General features: G+C 41.5%; 1 protein-coding gene across 5 annotated transcripts in view; it reads left to right on the forward strand.

The window, feature by feature from the left end:
- LOC115223842 (nicotinate phosphoribosyltransferase) overlaps window positions 1-19,905 on the forward strand; it is a 97,921-nt gene extending 78,016 nt beyond the window's left edge. For 4 of the 5 annotated variants that reach the window (XM_036513059.1, XM_036513062.1, XM_036513060.1 and 1 more), the window contains 5 exons: window positions 47-149; window positions 1,485-1,570; window positions 11,968-12,039; window positions 16,829-16,936; window positions 19,556-19,763. In XM_036513059.1, the coding sequence (XP_036368952.1) occupies window positions 47-149; window positions 1,485-1,570; window positions 11,968-12,039; window positions 16,829-16,936; window positions 19,556-19,633 (447 nt within the window). In that variant the 3' untranslated portion in view covers window positions 19,634-19,763. Of the gene's footprint in view, window positions 1-46; window positions 150-1,484; window positions 1,571-11,967; window positions 12,040-16,828; window positions 16,937-19,555; window positions 19,764-19,838 lie in introns of those variants that run through there. The other variant, XR_005003729.1, reaches the window with a different exon arrangement.
- Window positions 19,906-26,134: the final 6,229 nt, after the last annotated feature.

Here is a 26,134-nt window from a genome sequence, read left to right on the forward strand (position 1 = left end):
TTGAATTGGGGTTTTTTGTAAAAATATTTTGTCTTTCCTTGTTTAGTTGGTACAAATTAATGATATTCCTCGGATAAAACTGAGCGAAGAACCTGATAAAATTGGTATCCCTGGAAAGAAAACTGCCTACAGACTATATGGTGCTGATGGTTAGTAGCCTTGTTTTCTTTTATATGTGTGTGTTTGTTATTTATATTTTTGTGACGTATAATCATCATCATCATCATTTAACGTCCGTTTTCCATGCTAGCATGGGTTGGACGGTTCAACTGGGGTCTGGGGAGCCAGAAGGCTGCACCAGGCCAGTCAGATCTGGCAGTGTTTCTACAGCTGGATGCCCTTCCTAACGCCAACCACTCCTTGAGTGTAGTTGGTGCTTTTTACGTGCCACCTGCACAGGTGCCAGGAGGGTCTGCCTGTTTTAATTAATCAAACCCATTAGAAATTAATCAAACTGCTCAAAATTAATTAATAAGCACCAACATTCCAATGTGCTCAGATCCTAAACGTATAACATTATTAAAGATTAATAAATCAATCACTGATTCATACATCTTCCAATGGTAACACTAACAATGGAATCAAGACTACTGAAAAGGTTTGCAAGACGCAACGAAAATTTTAGGAAAATGAAAGTGAGAAAAAAGTGGGAATTTTACTGGTGTGTATGTTACATTATAAGGCACAAAAGGAAAATGACTCTCCCCAGACACAACCGAATATGCTTCAACACACAAAATCATATAAAAAATCTTGCAAACCAAGTCCAAAAACAAAACTAACAATGGAGTTTCTGTGTAATTCTGGTTCATAAAATAGCATTATAAACTGACCATGATTATTGAGTTTATCGAAAGGTGTGTGTCTATCTGTATATAATCTATCCACACACACTTTGATTGAAGGCAATTCAGTCACAATTCCATCTCCATCATAATTTAATGTGAAACAAGTAAAAGAGTATGCAATACAGCAAAAAAGGTATTAGAAATAATGAAGTATTAGGCAGTGAGCTGGCAGAAACTTTAGTGCGCTGGGCAAAATGCTTATCGGTATTTCATCCGTCTTTACGTTCTGAGTTCAAATTCTGCTGAGATTGGCTTTGCCTTTCATCCTTTTGGGGTCAATAAATTAAGTACCAGTTACGCACTGCAGTCGATGTAATACACACACACACACACACATATATATATAAGACGGCGAGCTGGCAGAAACGTTAGCATGCCAGGCGAAATGCTTAGCCGTATTTCGTCTGTCGCTACGTTCTGAGTTCAAATTCCGCCGAGGTCGACTTTGCCTTTCATCCTTTCGGGGTCGATAAATTAAGTACCAGTTATGCACTGGGGTCGATGTAATCGACTTAATCCCTTTGTCTGTCCTTGTTTGTCCCCTCTGTGTTTAGCCCCTTGTGGGCAATAAAGAAATATATAAGTCACTGATGTACCATGGCTGTTGCTTAAAACTGATGTTTCGCTATTCCGCAGACATTGCTCTCATTGATGTTCTCATACGTGACACAGAGCAGCCTCCCCTGGCAGGTGAGCGTGTCTTCTGTCGACATCCATTTCAGGTAAGTTCAAAACTTAATTGGTAATTCTTTGTTGTTGGAACTTGTTGATATAGGGCTGAGTGCTTCAAAGAATTTAGAGGTTGTGAGAGGGGGGGAAAAAAACTCTGTTGCTTCAATCTCTGATTCTCTGACTATAGCGATATATCAGACTGAAATAATCAGTACATGAACATACTATTATCAGCACACGAACATACTATTATTGGCAGATGAACATACTATTATCGGCAGATGAACATGCTATTATCGGCAGATGAACATGCTATTATCGGCAGATGAACATGCTATTATCGGCAGATGAAATGCTATTATCGGCAGATGATAATGCTATTATCGGCAGATGAACATGCTATTGCCGGCAGATGAACATGCTATTACCGGCAGATGAACATGCTATTACCGGCAGATGAACATGCTATTGCCGGCAGATGAACATATTATTACCAGCACATGAACATACTATTATTGGCACATGAACATGCTATTACCGGCATATGAACATACTATTACCGACACCTGAACATACTATTACCGGCACATGAACATGCTAACATCAGCACATGAACATGCTAACATCAGCACATGAACATGCTATCATCGGCACATGAACATGCTATCATCAGCACATGAACATGCTAACATCAGCACATGAACATGCTAACATCAGCACATGAACATGCTATCATCGGCACATGAACATGCTAACATCAGCACATGAACATGCTAACATCAGCACATGAACATGCTAACATCAGCACATGAACATGCTAACATCAGCACATGAACATGCTAACATCAGCACATGAACATGCTAACATCAGCACATGAACATGCTAACATCAGCACATGAACATGCTAACATCAGCACATGAACATGCTAACATCGGCACATGAACATACTATTATCGGCACATGAACATGCTATCATCGGCACATGAACATGCTAACATCAGCACATGAACATGCTAACATCAGCACATGAACATGCTAACATCAGCACATGAACATGCTAACATCAGCACATGAACATGCTAACATCAGCACATGAACATACTATTATCGGCACATGAACATGCTATCATCGGCACATGAACATGCTAACATCAGCACATGAACATGCTAACATCAGCACATGAACATGCTAACATCAGCACATGAACATGCTAACATCAGCACATGAACATGCTAACATCAGCACATGAACATGCTAACATCAGCACATGAACATGCTAACATCGGCACATGAACATACTATTATCGGCACATGAACATACTATTATCGGCACATGAACATGCTATCATCGGCACATGAACATGCTAACATCGGCACATGAACATGCTAACATCAGCACATGAACATGCTAACATCAGCACATGAACATACTATTATCGGCACATGAACATGCTATCATCAGCACATGAACATGCTAACATCAGCACATGAACATGCTATCATCGGCACATGAACATGCTATCATCAGCACATGAACATGCTAACATCAGCACATGAACTGCTAACATCAGCACATGAACATGCTATCATCGCACATGAACATGCTAACATCAGCACATGAACATGCTAACATCAGCACATGAACATGCTAACACATCAGCACATGACATGCTAACATCAGCACATGAACATGCTAACATCAGCACATGAACATGCTAACATCAGCACATGAACATGCTAACATCAGCACATGAACATGCTAACATCAGCACATGAACATGCTAACATCGGCACATGAACATACTATTATCGGCACATGAACATGCTATCATCGGCACATGAACATGCTAACATCAGCACATGAACATGCTACATCAGCACATGAACATGCTAACATCAGCACATGAACATGCTAACATCAGCACATGAACATGCTAATCAGCACATGAACATACTATTATCGGCACATGAACATGCTATCATCGGCACATGAACATGCTAACATCAGCACATGAACATGCTAACATCAGCACATGAACATGCTAACATCAGCACATGAACATGCTAACATCAGCACACATGAACATGCTAACATCAGCACATGAACATGCTAACATCAGCACATGACCTGCTAACATCGGCACATGAACATACTATTATCGGCACATGAACTACTATTACGACATGAACATGCTATCATCGGCACATGAACATGCTAACATCGGCACATGAACATGCTAACATCAGCACATGAACATGCTAACTCAGCACATGAACATACTATTATCGGCACATGAACATGCTATCATCAGCACATGAACATGCTAACATCAGCACATGAACATGCTAACATCGGCACATGAACATGCTAACATCAGCACATGAACATGCTAACATCAGCACATGAACATGCTAACATCAGCACATGAACATGCTAACATCAGCACATGAACATCTATTATCGGCACATGAACTACTAAAAATCAACAAAAAAATACATGCTAACATCAGCACATGAACATGCTAACATCAGCACATGAACATGTGCTATCATCGGCACATGAACATGCTAACATCAGCACATGAACATGCTAACATCAGCACATGAACATGCTAACATCGCACATGAACATGCTAACATCAGCACATGAACATACTATTACCTGACACATGAACATGCTACATCGGCACATGAACATGCTAACATCAGCACATGAACATGCTAACATCAGCACATGAACATGCTATCATCGACACATGAAACATGCTAACATCAGCACATGAACAATGCTAACATCAGCACATGAACATGCTAACATCAGCACATGAACATGCTATCATCGACACATGAACATGCTAACATCAGCACATGAACATGCTAACATCAGCACATGACACATACTATTACCGGCACATGACATGCTAACATCGGCACATGAACATGCTAACATCAGCACATGAACATGCTACATCAGCACATGAACATGCTATCATCGGCACACATGAACATGCTAACATCAGCACATGAACATGCTAACATCAGCACATGAACATGCTAACATCGGCACATGAACATGCTAACATCAGCACATGAACATGCTAACATCAGCACATGAACATGCTAACATCAGCACAGAACATGCTAACATCAGCACATGAACATGCTATCATCGACACATGAACATGCTACATCAGCACATGAACATGCCTACATCAGCACATGAACATGCTATCATCGACACATGAACATGCTAACATCAGCAATGACAATGCTAACATCAGCACATGAACATGCTAACATCAGCACATGAACATGCTAACATCAGCACATGAACATGCTAACATCAGCACATGAACATGCTAACATCAGCACATGAACATGCTAACATCAGCACATGAACATGCTAACATCGACACATGAACATGCTAACATCAGCACATGAACATGCTAACATCAGCACATGAACATGCTAACATCAGCACATGAACATGCTAACATCAGCACATGAACATGCTAACATCAGCACATGAACATGCTAACATCAGCACATGAACATGCTATCATCGACACATGAACATGCTAACATCAGCACATGAACATGCTAACATCAGCACATGAACATGCTAACATCAGCACATGAACATGCTAACATCAGCACATGAACATGCTATCATCGACACATGAACATGCTAACATGAGCACATGAACATGCTTAACATCAGCACATGAACATGCTAACATCAGCACATGAACAACTGCTATCATCGACACATGAACATGCTAACATCAGCACATGAACATGCTAACATCAGCACATGAACATGCTAACATCAGCACATGAACATGCTAACATCAGCACATGAACATGCTAACATCAGCACATAAACATGCTAACATCAGCACATGAACATGCTAACATCAGCACATGAACATGCTAACCTCAGCACCAGATGAACATGCTAACATCAGCACATGAACATGCTATCATCGACACATGAACATGCTAACATCAGCACATGAACATGCTAACATCAACACACTGACATGCTAACATCGGCACATGAACATGCTAACATCAGCACATAGAACATGCTAACATCAGCACATGAACATGCTAACATCAGCACATGAACATGCTAACATCAGCACATGAACATGCTAACTCAGCACATGAACATGCTAACATCAGCACATGAAACATGCTATCATCGACACATGACATGCTAACATCAGCACATGCATGCTAACATCAGCACATGAACATGCTATCATCAGCACATGAACATGCTAACATCAGCACATGAACATGCTAACATCAGCACATGAACATGCTAACATCAGCACATGAACATGCTAACATCAGCACATGACATGCTATCATCAGCACATGAACATGCTAACATCAGCACATGAACATGCTAACATCAGCACATGAACATGCTAACATCAGCACATGAACATGCTATCATCACACATGAACATGCTAACATCAGCACATGAACATGCTATCATCAGCACATGAACATGCTAACATCAACATCAGCACACATGAACATGCTATCATCAGCACATGAACATGCTATCATCGACACTGAACATGCTAACATCAGCACATGAACATGCTATCATCAGCACATGAACATGCTAACATCAGCACATGACATGCTATCATCGACACATGAACATGCTAACATCAGCACATGAACTGCTAACATCAGCACATGAACATGCTAACATCAGCACATGAACATGCTACATCAGCACATGAACATGCTAACATCAGCACATGAACATGCTAACATCAGCACATGAACATGCTAACATCAGCACATGAACATGCTAATCATCGACATGAACATGCTAACATCAGCACATGAACATGCTAACATCAGCACATGAACATGCTAACATCAGCACATGAACATGCTAACATCAGCACATGAACATGCTATCATCAGCACATGAACATGCTAACATCAGCACATGAACATGCTAACATCAGCACATGAACATGCTATCATCGACACATGAACATGCTATCATCAGCACATGAACATGCTAACATCAGCACATGAACATGCTAACATCAGCACATGAACATGCTATCATCGACACATGAACATGCTAACATCAGCACATGAACATGCTAACATCAGCACATGAACATGCTAACATCAGCACATGAACATGCTAACATCAGCACATGAACATGCTATCATCAGCACATGAACATGCTAACATCAGCACATGAACATGCTATCATCAGCACATGAACATGCTATCATCGACACATGAACATGCTAACATCAGCACATGAACATGCTATCATCAGCACATGAACATGCTAACATCAGCACATGAACATGCTATCATCGACACATGAACATGCTAACATCAGCACATGAACATGCTAACATCAGCACATGAACATGCTAACATCAGCACATGAACATGCTATCATCAGCACATGAACATGCTAACATCAGCACATGAACATGCTAACATCAGCACATGAACATGCTAACATCAGCACCATGAACATGCTATCATCGACACATGAACATGCTAACATCAGCACATGAACATGCTAACATCAGCACATGAACATGCTAACATCACACATGAACATGCTAACATCAGCACATGAACATGCTATCATCAGCACATGAACATGCTAACATCAGCACATGAACATGCTAACATCAGCACATGAACATGCTATCATCGACACATGAACATGCTAACATCAGCACATGAACATGCTAACATCAGCACATGAACATGCTAACATCAGCACATGAACATGCTAACATCAGCACATGAACATGCTAACATCAGCACATGAACATGCTATTATCGGCACATGAACATGCTAACATCACAGTGAACATGCTAACATCAGCACATGAACATGCTATCATCGGCACATGAACATGCTAACATCAGCACATGAACATGCTAACATCAGCACACATGAACATGCTAACATCGGCACATGAACATGCTAACATCAGCACATGAACATACTATTAACCACATGAACATGCTAACATCAGCACATGAACTGCTAACATCGGCACATGAAACATGCTAACATCAGCACATGAACATGCTATCATCGCACATGAACATGCTAACATCGGCACATGAACATGCTAACATCGGCACATGAACATGCTAACATCAGCACATGAACTGCTAACATCAGCACATGAACATGCTAACATCGGCACATGAACATGCTACATCAGCACATGAACATGCTAACATCGGCACATGAACATGCTAACATCAGGCACATGAACATGCTCTACATCAGCACATGAACATGCTAACATCAGCACATGAACATGCTATCATGGCACATGAACATGCTAAATCAGCAACATGAACATGCTATCATCGGCACATGAACATGCTAACATCAGCACATGAACATGCTATCATCGGCACATGAACATGCTAACATCAGCACATGAACATGCTAACATCAGCACATGAACATGCTAACATCGGCACATGAACATGCTAACATCAGCACATGAACATGCTAACATCAGCACATGAACATGCTAACATCAGCACATGAACATGCTAACATCAGCACATGAACATGCTATCATCGACACATGAACATGCTAACATCAGCACATGAACATGCTAACATCAGCACATGAACATGCTATCATCGACACATGAACATGCTAACATCAGCACATGAACATGCTAACATCAGCACATGAACATGCTAACATCAGCACATGAACATGCTAACATCAGCACATGAACATGCTAACATCAGCACATGAACATGCTAACATCAGCACATGAACATGCTAACATCAGCACATGAACATGCTACATCAGCACATGAACATGCTATCATCGACACATGAACAGCTAACATCACATGAACATGCTAACATCAGCACATGAACATGCTAACATCAGCACATGAACATGCTAACATCAGCACATGAACATGCTATCATCGACACATGAACATGCTAACATCACACATGAACATGCTAACATCAGCACATGAACATGCTAACATCAGCACATGAACATGCTATCATCGACACATGAACATGCTAACATCAGCACATGAACATGCTAACATCAGCACATAACATGCTAACATCAGCACATGAACATGCTAACATCAGCACATGAACAGCTAACATCAGCACTGAACATGCTAACATCAGCACATGAACATGCTAACATCAGCACATGAACATGCTAACATCAGCACATGAACATGCTAACATCAGCACATGAACATGCTATCATCGACACATGAACATGCTTAACATCAGCACATGAACATGCTAACATCGCACATGAACATGCTAACATCAGCACATGAACATGCTAACATCGCACATGAACGCTATCATCAGCACATGAACATGCTAACATCAGCACATGACATGCTAACATCAGCACATGAACATGCTATCATCGACACATGAACATGCTAACATCAGCACTGAACATGCTACATCAGCACATGACATGCTACATCAGCACATGAACATGCTATCATCGACACATGAATGCTAACATCAGCACATGGAACATGCTAACATCATCAGCACATGAACATGCTAACATCAGCACATGAACATCTACCAAACAGCAGCACATGAACATGCTATCATCAGCACATGAAATGCTAACCATCACACATGAACATGCTAACATCAGCACATGAACATGCTAACATCAGCACATGAACATGCTATCATCGACACATGAACATGCTAACATCAGCACATGAACATGCTAACATCAGCACATGAACATGCTAACATCAGCACTGAACATGCTAACATCAGCACATGAACATGCTATCATCAGCACATGAACATGCTAACATCAGCAACATGAACATGCTATCATCAGAACATGAACATGCTAACATCAGCACATTGAACATGCTATCATCGACACTGAACATGCTAACATCAGCACATGACATGCATCCATCAGCACTGAACATCTAATCAGCCATGAACATGCTACATCAGCACATGAACATCTAACATCGACACATGGAACTGCCTAATACACAGCACATGAACATGCTAACATCAGCACATGACATGCTAACATCAGCACATGAACATGCTATCATCGACACATGAACATGCTATCATCGGCACATGAACATGCTATTATCGGCACATGAACATACTATTACCGGCACATGAACGTACCATTACCGGCACACAAACATACCATTACCGGCACATGAACGTACCATTACCGGCACATGAACATACTATTACCGGCACATGAACATACTATTACCGGCACATGAACATACTATTGCCGGCACATGAACGTACCATTACCGGCACATGAACATACTATTACCGGCACATGAACATACTATTACCGGCACATGAACATACTATTGCCGGCACATGAACGTACCATTACCGGCACATGAACATACTATTACCGGCACATGAACATACTAACATCAGCACATGAACATGCTAACATCAGCACATGAACATGCTAACATCAGCACATGAACATACTAACATCAGCACATGAACATGCTATTACTGGCACATGAACATACTATTATCGGCACATGAACATGCTAACATCAGCACATGAACATGCTATCATCGGCACATGAACATGCTATCATCGGCACATGAACATACTATTACCGGCACATGAACATACTATTACCGGCACATGAACGTACCATTACCGGCACATGAACATACCATTACCGGCACATGAACATACTATTACCAGCACATGAACGTACCATTACCGGCACACAAACATACCATTACCGGCACATGAACATACCATTACCGGCACATGAACGTACCATTACCGGCACATGAACATACCATTACCGGCACATGAACGTACTATTACCGGCACATGAACGTACCATTACCGGCACACAAACATACCATTACCGGCACATGAACATACCATTACCGGCACATGAACATACCATTACTGGCACATGAACGTACCATTACCGGCACATGAGCGTACCATTACCGGCACATGAACATACCATTACCGGCACATGAACATACCATTACCGGCACATGAACATACCATTACCGGCACATGAACGTACCATTACCGGCACATGAACGTACCATTACCGGCACACAAACATACCATTACCGGCACATGAACATACCATTTCCGGCACATGAACATACCATTACCGGCACATGAACATACCATTACCGGCACATGAACGTACCATTACCGGCACACAAACATACCATTACCGGCACATGAACATACCATTACCGGCACATGAACGTACCATTACCGGCACACAAACATACCATTACCGGCACATGAACGTACCATTACCGGCACACAAACATACCATTACCGGCACATGAACATACCATTACCGGCACATGAACATACCATTACCGGCACATGAACATACCATTACCGGCACATGAACATACCATTGCCGGCACATGAACATACCATTACCGGCACACGAACATACCATTACCGGCACACGAACATACCATTACCGGCACATGAACATACCATTACCGGCACATGAACGTACCATTACCGGCACATGAACGTACCATTACCGGCACATGAACGTACCATTACCGGCACATGAACATGCTATCATCGGCACATGAACATACTATTACCGGCACATGAACATACTATTACCGGCACATGAACGTACCATTACCGGCACATGAACATACCATTACCGGCACATGAACATACTATTACCAGCACATGAACGTACCATTACCGGCACACAAACATACCATTACCGGCACATGAACATACCATTACCGGCACATGAACGTACCATTACCGGCACATGAACATACCATTACCGGCACATGAACATACCATTACCGGCACATGAACGTACCATTACCGGCACACAAACATACCATTACCGGCACATGAACATACCATTACCGGCACATGAACGTACCATTACCGGCACACAAACATACCATTACCGGCACATGAACGTACCATTACCGGCACACAAACATACCATTACCGGCACATGAACATACCATTACCGGCACATGAACATACCATTACCGGCACATGAACATACCATTGCCGGCACATGAACATACCATTACCGGCACACGAACATACCATTACCGGCACACGAACATACCATTACCGGCACATGAACATACCATTACCGGCACATGAACATACCATTACCGGCACATGAACGTACCATTACCGGCACATGAACGTACCATTACCGGCACATGAATGTACCATTACCGGCACACGAACATACTATTATCATCTTCATCTTGTAACTGAACCATAGAATATTGAGGATTGTAATTAAATCGTAAAATATAGAAGATTGTAACAAAATTACAATTAGTGATTAATCTTGTTTTTTTTTTGTTTTTTTAAAAGGAAACAAAACGAGCTTATGTGCAACCTTCAAGAGTTGAACCACTGTACAAAGTTTACTGGAAAAATGGGAAAGTAAGTAGACTGCCTACTGTGTTAAATGACTTATGTGTGAAAGTGTTTTGCAGATTTTTTCTTGTTTAGCCCTGAGGTGACCCTAGAACTCAAAGATGACTGGTAGGATTTGAACCTAGAAATAGAAATAGAGCAACAAGACTAAACTCTGAAGATCAAACTACTGCTTTTGCTTTGATGCTGAAAAGTGGATAGTCTTCCTCGGTGTGGTGGTCATGGTGGTGGGTGCAGTTCGGAGGTTTTGAGAACAGCTTTCCTTCTCGGGTCAAGCCTTCATCAGCTTTTTTCATTGTAGCACCTGAAGGTGAAGAAAGAAAAAAGATACTGCTAAAAAGATGCTTGAAGGTGAGGAGAGAGAAGAGGTACCTGTCAGGTTGCTGCTTGAAGGGGACGGTAGAAGGGAGGTGTTACTCTCCATTAAATTTAATTAAAGGTAGGTTGAAAGTGGTGAAGAAGCTGGTATGGCTAATTGTCAGCAAGAACTCGAAGATATTTGCCTTCAGTGTGTGTCAAGGTAATCTAGGAGTGTGTGTGGTGTGTGTGTGTGAGGGGGTGCCTTGAAATGCTCTTGTAGTTTTCCCCTCCCCCACCGCATCTTTGTGTCTTGTACGTCGAATATTTTATTTTAATGTTATTGCCGTGACTAAAGAAGGTAGATAACTCTGCTCGTGTCCGTGACTTAATTTATAGTTATCTCCCCTTTACCCCCCCCCCCACCCTCCATCATTTCATTTCCATTTGAAGCATTTTCTTTCACCCTTTTTAAAAATTTATTTGAAAGGCTGTGGCTACAATGCCAGAACGCAGCTCTTTTCGCGTCAGACTTATTTATTAGTTATATCTATTTCAAACTTCAAACTCCACCCGTCTAACACCCGTGGGCATATTTACAAAGTCAGAAAACAGCACAGCTCCCATGACTTAAGGAAACATTTCTTCACGCTGAGAGTTGATGAAGCATGGAACAAACTGCCGGCATCAGTTGCTAGTTGTCGGAGCACTGCATCCTTCAAAACTTCCATGCTTCCTGAGATTCGCCAACACTACACCTGATTTTCTCCCCTCCATACACACGCTGAGGCACGGAACAAACTGCTGGCATCAGTTGTTAGTTGTCGGAGCACTGCATCCTTCAAAACTTCCATGCTTCCTGAGATTCGCCAACACTACACCTGATTTTCTCCCCTCCATACACACGCTTAGGCATGGAACAAACTGCCGGCATCAGTCGTTAGTTGTCGGAGCACTGCATCCTTCAAAACTTCCATGCTTTCTGAGATTCGCCAACACTACACCTGATTTTCTCCCCTCATACACACGCTTAGGCATGGAGGAACAAACTGCCGGCATCAGTCGTTAGTTGTCGGAGCACTGCATCCTTCAAAAATTCCATGCTTTCTGAGATTCGCCACAAACACCTGATTTTCTCCCCTCCATACACACGCTTAGGCATGGAACAAACTGCCGGCATCAGTCGTTAGTTGTCGGAGCACTGCATCCTTCAAAACTTCCATGCTTTCTGAGATTCGCCAACACTACACCTGATTTTCTCCCCTCATACACACGCTTAGGCATGGAACAAACTGCCGGCATCAGTCGTTAGTTGTCGGAGCACTGCATCCTTCAAAACTTCCATGCTTCCTGAGATTCGCCAACACTACACCTGATTTTCTCCCCTCCATACACACGCTTAGGCATGGAACAAACTGCCGGCATCAGTCGTTAGTTGTCGGAGCACTGCATCCTTCAAAACTTCCATGCTTTCTGAGATTCGCCAACACTACACCTGATTTTCTCCCCTCCATACACACGCTTAGGCATGGAACAAACTGCCGGCATCAGTCGTTAGTTGTCGGAGCACTGCATCCTTCAAAACTTCCATGCTTTCTGAGATTCGCCAACACTACACCTGATTTTCTCCCCTCCATACACACGCTTAGGCATGGAACAAACTGCCGGCATCAGTCGTTAGTTGTCGGAGCACTGCATCCTTCAAAACTTCCATGCTTTCTGAGATTCGCCAACACTACACCTGATTTTCTCCCCTCCATACACACGCTTAGGCATGGAACAAACTGCCGGCATCAGTCGTTAGTTGTCGGAGCACTGCATCCTTCAAAACTTCCATGCTTCTGAGATTCGCCAACACTACACCTGATTTTCTCCCCTCCATACACACGCTTAGGCATGGAACAAACTGCCGGCATCAGTCGTTAGTTGTCGGAGCACTGCATCCTTCAAAACTTCCATGCTTTCTGAGATTCGCCAACACTACACCTGATTTTCTCCCCTCCATACACACGCTTAGGCATGGAACAAACTGCCGGCATCAGTCGTTAGTTGTCGGAGCACTGCATCCTTCAAAACTTCCATGCTTTCTGAGATTCGCCAACACTACACCTGATTTTCTCCCCTCCATACACACGCTTAGGCATGGAACAAACTGCCGGCATCAGTCGTTAGTTGTCGGAGCACTGCATCCTTCAAAACTTCCATGCTTTCTGAGATTCGCCAACACTACACCTGATTTTCTCCCCTCCATACACACGCTTAGGCATGGAACAAACTGCCGGCATCAGTCGTTAGTTGTCGGAGCACTGCATCCTTCAAAACTTCCATGCTTTCTGAGATTCGCCAACACTACACCTGATTTTCTCCCCTCCATACACACGCTTAGGCATGGAACAAACTGCCGGCATCAGTCGTTAGTTGTCGGAGCACTGCATCCTTCAAAACTTCCATGCTTTCTGAGATTCGCCAACACTACACCTGATTTTCTCCCCTCCATACACACGCAAGCATGTATCTGACTCATACACTGTTCACTTTCCAGATATTTGTACATTATTGCATATGCTTTATCTTCTTTATCTTTTATCTTTTACTTGTTTCAGTCATTTGACTGCGGCCTTGCTGGAGCACCGGCTTTAATCGAGCAACTCGACTCCGGTACTTATTCTTTTTGTAGGCCCAGTACTTATTCTATCGGTCTCTTTTGCCGAACCGCTAAGTAACGGGGACATAAACACACCAGCATCGGTTGTCAAGCAATGCTAGGGGGACAAACACAGACACACAAACACACGCATATATATATATATATATACATATACACGATGGGCTTCTTTCAGTTTCCATCTACCAAATCCACTCACAAGGCTTTGGTCGGCCCGAGGCTATAGTCGAAGACACTTGCCCAAGGTGCCACACAGTGGGACTGAATCCAGAACCATGTGGTTGGTAAACAAGCTACTTACCACACAGCCACTCCTGTGCCTATTATACGCACTTTTGACAAGTTGTGGTGCACCTGAGCACAGTATACAATAATTTCATTATTATAAACCTGACGAAGCAGACCTATAATTAAAAGCATTCCATCCATGACCATTTCCTTTTTTTTTTTTCCAGAATACTTTATCCAATGTTTCTGTGTTTTTTTAATGTGGCATGATATAAATTGAGGGCAGTTTGGTTGCTGTTTCTATAATACTTTACTGGCTTCTATTACAAATAAATATCAAAAGATAAAAGCACCCACTACACTCACAGAGTCGTTGGCGTTAGGAAGGGCATGCAGCTGTAGAAATACTGCCAGATCAGAATGGAGCCTGGTGCAGCCTCCTGGCTTCCCAGATCCCGGTCAAACCGTCCAACCCATGCTAGCATGGAGAACGGACATTAAGCGATGATGATGATGATGATAGGTATGTACCTTGAGGAGGTACACTTCTCTATACTCAGGGTACCAAGATTTAAATAGGAACCATGAAAGGTGATAATCACTGTGAGGTGGAGTGTGAAGTGTCCACTCACTCTAAAATGGGGTGCGAGGTGGGTTGGGTGGGGTCACATTCTGTGAGGGAGAGTATAGAAAATTATGGAAGTGGCTGTGTGGTAAGTAGCTTGTTTACCAACCACATGGTTCCGGGTTCAGTCCCACTGCGTGGCACCTTGGGAAAGTGTCTTCTACTATCGCCTCAGGCCGACCAAAGCCTTGTGAGTGGATTTGGTAGGCGGAAACTGAAAGAAGCCCGTCGTATATATATATATATATATATGTGTTTGTGTGTCTGTGTTTGTCCCCCTAGCATTGCTTGACAACCGATGCTGGTGTGTTTATGTCCCCATTACTTAGTGGTTCGGCAAAAGAGACCAATAGAATAAGTACTCGGCTTACAAAAAGAATAAGTCCTGGGGTCGAGTTGCTCGATTAAAAGGCGATGCTCCAGCATGGCCGCAGTCAAATGACTGAAACAAGTAAAAGAGTAAAGTGTTCACTCATAAGTCGAGTGCGTACTCAGTGTGAAATTCTGTGTGATGGGTGATGAAAAGTTCTGGGCTTTAAGGGTATATCGTGAGGGACCTCATTGGAGGCCCAACCTTCTGAGTTCTTTTATAGGGCTCAGGAAGACTGAAGGACCGCTGCAATAATAAGTGTGTGAATCTGAGAGGGGAATATCTTGAATAAAATCATAAATACTGTATTTTAACATATATAAGGAAACCCCTAATTTTGGGGGCTTGAAATTTGGAAAAAAAAGGTTTCGTAAGGGATTATAATACTATCCATGTGTAAGAAACTCCCATATTTTTTTAACCTAATTTTTGACAAAAAAGGGTTCCTTATACACTTTAGAATACAGTAACTGATCCTCCCATATTTTCTTTTACCCGAAGTCAGGAGCTTTTCGGCACCCCTTCGTATGTCCAATCCTTTTAAGTGTCCACTTATTATAAGGTGAAGTTTACACTCATTTTGTTGTTGTTGTTGTTGTCCTTCTAACAGGCTCAGCACAATCTCCCAACGCTGCGACAACTGAGAGAGAAGACATTGTCATCATTGAGTCACATACGGGAAGATCACAAGCGAGCCCTACAGCCTAGTCCATATAAGGTAATGTATATATATAATGTATATTACCATATAAGGTAATGTATATTAAAGGCAGCGAGCTGGCAGAACCGTTAGCGCGCCAGGTGAAATGCTAAGCGGTATTTCGTCTGTCGTTACGTTCTGAGTTCAAATTCCGCTGAGGTCGACTTTGCCTTTCATCCTTTCGGGGTCGATAAATAAAGTACCAGTTACGCACTGGGGTCGATGTAATCGACTTAATGTCTGTCCTTGTTTGTCTCCTCTGTGTTTAGCCCCTTGTGGGTAGTAAAGAAATATATATTTGTGTGTGTGTGTGTTGAGTCATCCCATAAATAATGCAGTTTTTTCAATTTCATGAACTAAAAGTCGAAGGGAGATGGGATAGACTACCTGCATCAACTTGCTATAAAAGCAGGCAGTAATTTTACCTTGTCCTTATTCTTAGTGCAAGCTTTGAAGAGTGCAGTTCTATTTTAAGATATTTTTCCAAAGTTATAATGGAAGTGACAGAGGAGCATATACAGCATATTTTGCTGTATATTTTGAGTTCAATAAAGGCAACAATGTAATGGAAAGTGTGAGGAACATTAATGCAGAGGCAAGCGAAGTCGATATCGAACCTCATCCGACGACAGGCGCCCATGCCAACCCCCTCTGCTTGCGAAGACATGTTGGGGCAAGTGAAATCGAAATCGAAATCGGAATCGAAATTGAACCAATCCTATGACTGGCACCCGGCAGATGCCAGGACCCCTGGACTGGTGGTACGTAAAAAGCACTATCCGATTCGTGGCCGATGCCAGCACCGCCTCGACTGGCTTCCGTGCCGGTGGCACGTAAAATGCACCGATCCGACCGTGGCCGTTCGCCAGCCTCGCCTGGCACGTAAAAATCACCCACTACACTCTCGGAGTGGTTGGAGTTAGGAAGGGCATCCAGCTGTAGAAACACTGCCAGATCTGACTGGCCTGGTGCAGCCTTCGGGCTCCCCAGACCCCAGTTGAACCGTCCAACCCATGCTAGCATGGAAAACGGACGTTAAACGATGATGATGATGATGAGTTCAATAAAGGCAACAATGTAATGGAAAGTGTGAGGAACATTAATGCGGTATATAGGGATCGGACAATAATTGTAACCCAGTGTCAATGGTGGTTCCAGAAATGACAGCCTAGAAAATGAGCCTCGTCCTGGAAGATCTGTAGAGCTTGATAAGGACAGATTGCAAACCCTGGTGGAACAAAATCCCATTGTAACTATTGAGGAACTGGCAGAGAAACTTGGATTTGGTCATTCAACCATTCATCAACACCTGCATGCCATCTGAAAAGTCAGCAAATTGGGTCAATGGGTTCCTCACAAACTTTCCGAGTCAAATCGTGCACAGAGAGTGAATGTGTATTCTTCTTTGCTGTCATGTCTCATGAATGAACCTGTTTTGGGATCGAACAGTGACTGGTGATGAGAAATGGGTTTTCTATAAAAATGGAAGACTGGGCATGCCATGGCTAATGATGTGCAGGCAAGTGCCAAGGCCGCAACATCTCCACTACTTTTTTAACTGAGCAACTGTGGTCACTGTTTGTCATACAGGATTTTCCACAGCTCATCTCATTGGCAGAGCTACAGTCCTAGGTCAAGTGTAGACCAAGAAATGGTGCTTGGAGTGTTGGCAAGTGCTAACAGTTTTCTGTCAGTCGGGCGATGCAGTCGGTGGAAGTTCCAGTATGGAATTCTGTAGGGGATTAGTAAAGGGAAGGAGTGACAACATCCTTTGGGAAACTCTGAGCATCAGGAGGGATAAATTAACCGGTCTTTTCTGGAGAACTTTAGGGTTGGGCGCCTATAAATATTTTCCAGAAATACCTGGGCTGGCATTGCTTCTGAGGGGAGTTCTGTTGGTTCAAGACAAGCTTGTCAAATGGACCTGTCCAAGGTGTGCACGCGGCAATGAAACCATCCTGCATGCATTTGTCCAGTTTCCGTACATTTCTGACTTGTGGAGGTTTGTTGAACAGCTGGTATCACGTGTAGGACGGATCCGCTTATTGGCCAGAACCATTGTGAAGATTACCCCACAACCTTCCTTTGGCCAGGAAGGAAAGGCAGTTTTCCTGTCTGGTGGCTATAGCGAAGGGGATAGTGTGGTGGACGAGATTGAAAGGACCGAAGACAAATACTTTCCTCTTTGGCCAAGCCCTCATCAACTTTTTCAAGTTCCACTTCAAAAGGAAAGTGAAAGTAGAGAGGGAAGTTCTGCCACTTCCCACTCCCCCGCTTAAATTTGTTGAAAGGTGGGTGAATGTGGTGAGGACGGCCCGTATGAATGGGCCTACTCTGAACTTTCATTTGTAAACTGGAAGAGTTGAGAAGGAGGGAGGCACCTGCTGAAGTGCATCTGGTGTTTGGGATAAACAGAATGTGTGGGGTTCCTTGGTTGTCCCTGCGAGGAATCCCTGCTTTTGTGGGAATTTTTTTGGGGTTTTTTTTTTTTTTTTGTTACCCACTTGTCCCTTGTATTGTCCCTATTTCTTTTGTGACCAGCCCTTGTAGCCAATAAATGAAAGTATTATTATTATCATTATTATTATTATTATTATTATTATTTCTAACATTTCAATGTATTTTTGTGTCTTACAGGTGGCTGTCAGTGACAAACTCTACACGTTCATGCATAATCTATGGCTGGAGAATGCTCCAGTTGGGGAGTTGTGTTAATATTTGCTATTGCTTCTAATTTTTTGTTTCTTAGTACGGCCTAATATATACACGTGTGTGTGTGTGTGTATATACATATATATGCACACACACACACACACACACACACACACACAAATACACATATATATATACACATAAACACATGCACATACATATATACACACATACATATATATATATTACATATGCATACATGTGTGTATATACATATGTATACACACACATACAAATACACACATATATATATACAGACTTATAGACACAAACACACACACATACATATATACATACGTACATATATACACACATACATATTTTACATGCACGCATATATACATACATGCGTGTATGTGTGTGTATATACATTATATGTATGTATATAAATATATATGTATACACACATATACAAATACATATATACACACACACTTACACATATAAACACATACATATATTTTACATACACACATACATACATACATGTGTGTATGTGTATATGATATGCATGGTATATGCTCACACAAATAAGCATGCACACACACACACACACACACACACACACACACACACAGATATAAAGATATGCATACACAGGCCTTACACACACACACACACACACACACATGCACACACACACACACACACACACACACCTACGCACACACATCTGTGTGGTACCTTGATAGGTTATGTTGTATAAAACCTCCGTAGCCTGCTGTGTCTGTTGTTTACTGTCAGTAGCTCAGATATTGAAGGGGAATGTCATGGTCGGACTCAAGTACTGACCAGTGATATGTTTCTCTGTGTGATAAACTGTGATATGCTGATATTCTATATTGACACCATTATTATCATTATTATTATCATTATTATTATTATTATTATTATTATGACGATGACTTAATATTTTTGGCCCATTTTATGATCTGAGATGAAGAAATACTACCGTGTCTGACTATGCCTTTTATACTTTATATATATATATATACATATATATGTTTATGTGCATATATATATATGTATGTATATGCATGCATGCATACATTTATGTATATACACACACATATATATGCATGCATACACACATATATACAAGTATGTGTGTGTGCATGTATATGTATGTATATGCATACATTTATGTATGTACACACACACATGTATGCATACATACATATATACAAGTATATGTGTGCATGTATATGTATGTATATGCATACATGCATACATTTATGTATGTACACACATATATATGCATGCATACATACATATATACAAGTATGTGTGTGTGTGCATGTATATGTATGTATATGCATACATTTATGTATGTACACACATGTATGTATGTATACATACACACATATATACAAGTATGTGTGTGTGCATGTATATGTTTGTATGTATGTATATGCATACATTCATGTATGTACACACACACATATATGTATGCATACATACACACATAAATACAAGTATGTGTGTATGCATGTATATGTTTGTATGTATGTATATGCATACATGCATATATTTATGTATGTACACACACACACGTGTATGCATACATACACACATATATACAAGTATATGTGTGCATGTATATGCATACATGCATACATTTATGTATGTACACACACATGTATGTATACATACACACATATATACAAATATGTGTGTGTGTGTATATGTATATGTATACACACACACACATACATGTTGGGTGTCGATTCCGTCGACTGTATTACCCTTTCAATAATAATTTTTGTGGTCCTTGTTCCAACATTACAAATGCTCGTCCATTTGAAATGCTTATGAACAATATCTGAGAAAATTATTATTATTATTATTATTATCATTATTAGCTATCGTTGTTATTGTTACATTATTAAGGGGCAGTGGACGGAAGAAATAGGGTCGATGTGCAAAATGCCTTGCATGTGTTCCCCTGCCATGACCCCCGCTTTCCTTTACATTCAGAGTTCATATCTAGTTTGGTGGTGGGCGTGTGGGTGTTGAGTTTGCCTTATAGCCTTTTAAAGGTGGGAGGTGTGTGGGTGTCAATAAGACAAGTGTTCTAATCATTTTGGGTTGTTTAAATTGATACACCCCCCGCCACCTTCCCATATACTCACACACACACACACTCACATACACTTCACACCCTATATCTAAAGTCACGTGCGAAAATCAGAAAAACTCATTATTTTTGGTGGGTCGGGTCGGGTTGGCAGAATCGTTAAAACGTTGGACAAAATGCATTGCATATGTCCTAGGTTCAAATCTCACTGTGGGCAGCTTTGCCTTTTTTTTTCCTTCTGACTGGGTGGTCAATGAAATACAGAACCAATTAAGCGCTGGATTAACGAAACCCCTAAACCCCCTTACACATCCAGCCCCTAAATTTCTAGCTTTTGTGCCTATGTAAGAAATTATCATATTATTATTTGGGTGGTAAGCTGGCAAAATCGTTAGCATGCTGGGCAAAATGCTTAGCTGTAGCTTATCTGTCTTTACATTCTGGGTTCAATTCCCACCAAGGTCGACTTTGCCTTTCATCCTTTCGGGGTCGATGAAATAAGTACCAGTTGCGTGCTGGGGTTGATGTAATCAACTAGCCCTCGTCCCTCAAATTTCAGGCCTTGTGCCTATAGTAGAAAGGATTATTATTATTATTATTTAGGTAGCAAGCTGGGAGAATTGTTAGCATGCTGGGCAAAATGCTTAGCTGTATTTAACCCTTTATGTTCTTCATGTTCTGAGTTCAAATTCCACCGAGGTCAACTTTGTTTTTCACCCTCTGGGGTCGATAAAATATATGTACCAGTTGCTTACTGGTGTCGATGGATTTGACTAGTCCCCTCCTCCCCCAAATTTCAGGCTTTTTGCCTATACTAGAAAGGATTATTATTATTATTATTATTATTATTGTTAAGGTGGTAAGCTGGCGGAATTGTTAGCATGCTGGGCAAAATGCTTATCTGTATTTCATCCATCCTTATGTTCTGAGTTCAAATTCTGCTGTGGTCGATGGAACAAGTACCAGTTACGTACTGGGGGTCAGTGTAACCAACTAACTAACCCCTTCCCCAAAATTGCCGGCCTTGTGTCCAAAATTTGAAAATATCTGACTGGTCTGGTGCAGCCTTCGGGCTTCCCAGAATCCCAAGTTGAACCGTCCAACCCATGCTAGCATGGAAAGCGGACGTTAAACGACGATGATGATGATGATGATTATTTTATAGTATTTGTAAGAAGAGTTGTTGTTTTGACCCTTAACTTTTAACCTGATGCCACTAAAACTTAGGGAAAGGCATGACTGTCACACCACACTCTTTCTTGACCTCACTTGCCCCTTTCAGTATAAAAAGTCATTAGGGTCTGCTGTCTAATCAAAAGATTTTATGTGGCTTGTTGTATTTTTTTTTTTTTTTACCATTTCTCCCTGTAATTCTTGGAGTACTAATCCTGCCATTTTTGGCTTTGCCCTTTCATTCCTCGTGGTCCCGATAAAATACGCACTGGTACCATGCTACAGGTGGTGATGGTCATGGTTGGGCTAAATGCCCCACCGACTACACCTCCGCCCCCCCCTGCTCTTTCCACTACTTTTTTCTACCTTATAAACTTACTGCTTCATTGCCAATGTAAGCAACCATTTCTTATTGCTGCTACTGCTACTGCTGCTCCTGTTGTTGTTGTTCTTTTTGTGGCGAGTACCAAAGTGTGTGCGGGCAGAGGGTGATGCTCCTGGCAAGCCAAGTCCATTGATCAAATTTCAATCTCTGCTTAAACCAAAATGTTGTGTTGATATTATTATTATTATTATTATTTAGGTAGCAAGCTGGGAGAATTGTTAGCATGCTGGGCAAAATGCTTAGCTGTATTTTATCTGTCTTTACATTCTGAGTTCAAGTCCCATCAAGGTCGACTTTGCCTTTCATCCTTTCAGTGTCGATGAAATAAGTACCAGTTGCATGCTGGGGTTGATGTAATCAACTAGTCCTCGTCCCACAAATTTCAGGCCTTGTGCCTATAGTAGAAAGGATTATTATTATTATTATTATTTAGGTAGCAAGCTGGGAGAATTGTTAGCATGCTGGGCAAAATGCTTAGCTGTATTTTATCTGTCTTTACATTCTGAGTTCAAGTCCCATCAAGGTCGACTTTGCCTTTCATCCTTTCAGGGTCGATGAAATAAGTACCAGTTGCATGCTGGGGTTGATGTAATCAACTAGTCCTCATCCCACAAATTTCAGGCCTTGTGCCTATAGTAGAAAGGATTATTATTATTATTATTATTTAGGTAGCAAGCTGGGAGAATTGTTAGCATGCTGGGCAAAATGCTTAGCTGAATTTAACCCTTTATGTTCTGTATGTTCTGAGTTCAAATCCCACCGAGGTCAACTTTCACCCTCTGGGGTCGATAAAATATATGTACCAGTTGCTTACTGGTGTCGATGGATTTGACTAGTCCCCTCCCCCCAAATTTCAGGCTTTTTTGCCTATACTAGAAAGGATTATTATTATTATTACAATTATCATTATTACCCTTGGGAGAGCTTGCAGCTTTCCACTTACTCCAATCTCATAAATTTGGCACTTTGATCCCATGTAGAAGAAAATCTGTCATTATTATTATTATTATTATTATTAAAAGGTGGTGAGAATAGTTAGCACGCTGGGCAAAATGCTTAGCGGTGTTCCGTCTGTCTTTATGTTTTGAGTTCAAATTCCTCCATGGTTGACTTTGCCTTTCATCCTTTCGGGGTCGATAAATTAGGTACCAGTTGCATACTGGGGTCAATGTAATTGACTGGCACTCTCCCCCAAAATTTTGGGCCTTGTGCCTAGAGTAGAAAATATTATTATTATTATTATTATTAAGGCAGTGAGCTGAGAGAATCGTTAGCATGCTGGGTGTCTTAATGTTCTGAGTTCAAATTCCACCGAGGTCAGCTTCACCTTTCATCTTTCAAGGGTCAATAAAACAAGTGCCAGTTGAACTCTGGGGTTGATGTAGTCGACTTACCACCCCACTTAAAATTGCTGGCCTTGTGCCAAAATTTGAAACCATTATTATCATCATTATTATTATTATTAATTTCTGCCGAGGTCAACTTTGCCTTTAATCCTTTCAGGCTCAATAAAATAAGTACCAGTCATGTACTGGGATCTGTAATCAACTTTTCCCCCTCTCAAAAATTGCTGGTCCTATGCCTACATTTGAAATCATCATTATTATTATTATTATTATTATTATTATTAAGGTGGAGGGCTGGCGGAGTTGTTAGCATGCCTGGCAAAATGCTTTGCGGCTTTTTGTCTGTCCTTATGTTTTGAGTTCAAATTCTGCTGAGGTTGAGTTTGCCTTTCGTCCTTTCAGAGTTGATAAATTAAGTACCAGTTGCGTACTGGGGGTTGATCTAATCAACTGGCCCCAACTCCCACCAAATTTCAGGCTTTGTGCCTATAGTAGAAAGGATTATTATTATTATTTTGGGGTCGATAAAATAAGTAATTGAATACTGGGGTCGATGTATTCAACTTACCCCCTCTTATTATTATTATTATTATTATTGTTGTTGTTGTTGTTAAGGTGGTGAGCTGGCAAAATTGTTACCACGCCAGGCGAAATGCTTAGTAGCGTTTTGTCCCATTTTTGTGTTCTGAGTTCAATCGCCACTAAGGTTACTGACACACACACACACACTTTGTGCCCATCACTAGCCGGTGATTGTCTCACTGTGGACAGGTAACTACCTTTCAGGATCGATAAAATAAGTACCAGTCAATCTCTGGAGCCAATTTAATCGACTTTGCCCCCTCCCACAAAACTACTGGTCTTGTGCCAAACTTTGAAACTATTATTATTATTATTATTAAAGGTGGCAATTTGGTAGAATCGTTAGCACGCCAGGTGAAATGCTTAGCAGTATTTCATCCATCTTTACGTCCTGAGTTCAAATTCCACAGAGGTTGAGTTTGCCTTTCGTCCTTTCAGAGTTGATAAATTAAGTACCAGTTGTGTACTGGGGTTGATCTAATCAACTGGCCCCCAACTCCCACCAAATTTCAGGCTTTGTGCCTATGAGTAGAAAGGATTATTATTATTATTATTGTTTAGCAGCATTTTGTGGATCTTAACATTCTGGTTTCAAATTCTGCTGAGGGTTGACTTTGCCTTTCGTCACTTCAGTCGTTAATGAAATAAATACCCCTCGTGTACTTGGGTCGATTAATTGGCTTCCCCGCTTCTCCCCCCGACCCCCCCCCTCACAAAATTGCTGGCCTTGTCCCAAAATTAGAAAGTACTGCTACTACTGAGCAGTGTATCAGCAGAATCTCACAAGTGCTGAACAAAATGAATACTTTTTTAGTTTTTAGTTAGAGCCCTTTATGTTCTGAGTTCAAATCCCGTCGAGGTCAACTTAACCTGCGATCTTTCTAGGGGTCGATCAGCTACCAGTTAAACCCTGGAGATTTGATATAAAAGATTGCTCCCTT

Source organism: Octopus sinensis, linkage group LG24, assembly GCF_006345805.1.
Source record: "Octopus sinensis linkage group LG24, ASM634580v1, whole genome shotgun sequence".
NCBI lineage: Eukaryota > Metazoa > Mollusca > Cephalopoda > Octopoda > Octopodidae > Octopus > Octopus sinensis.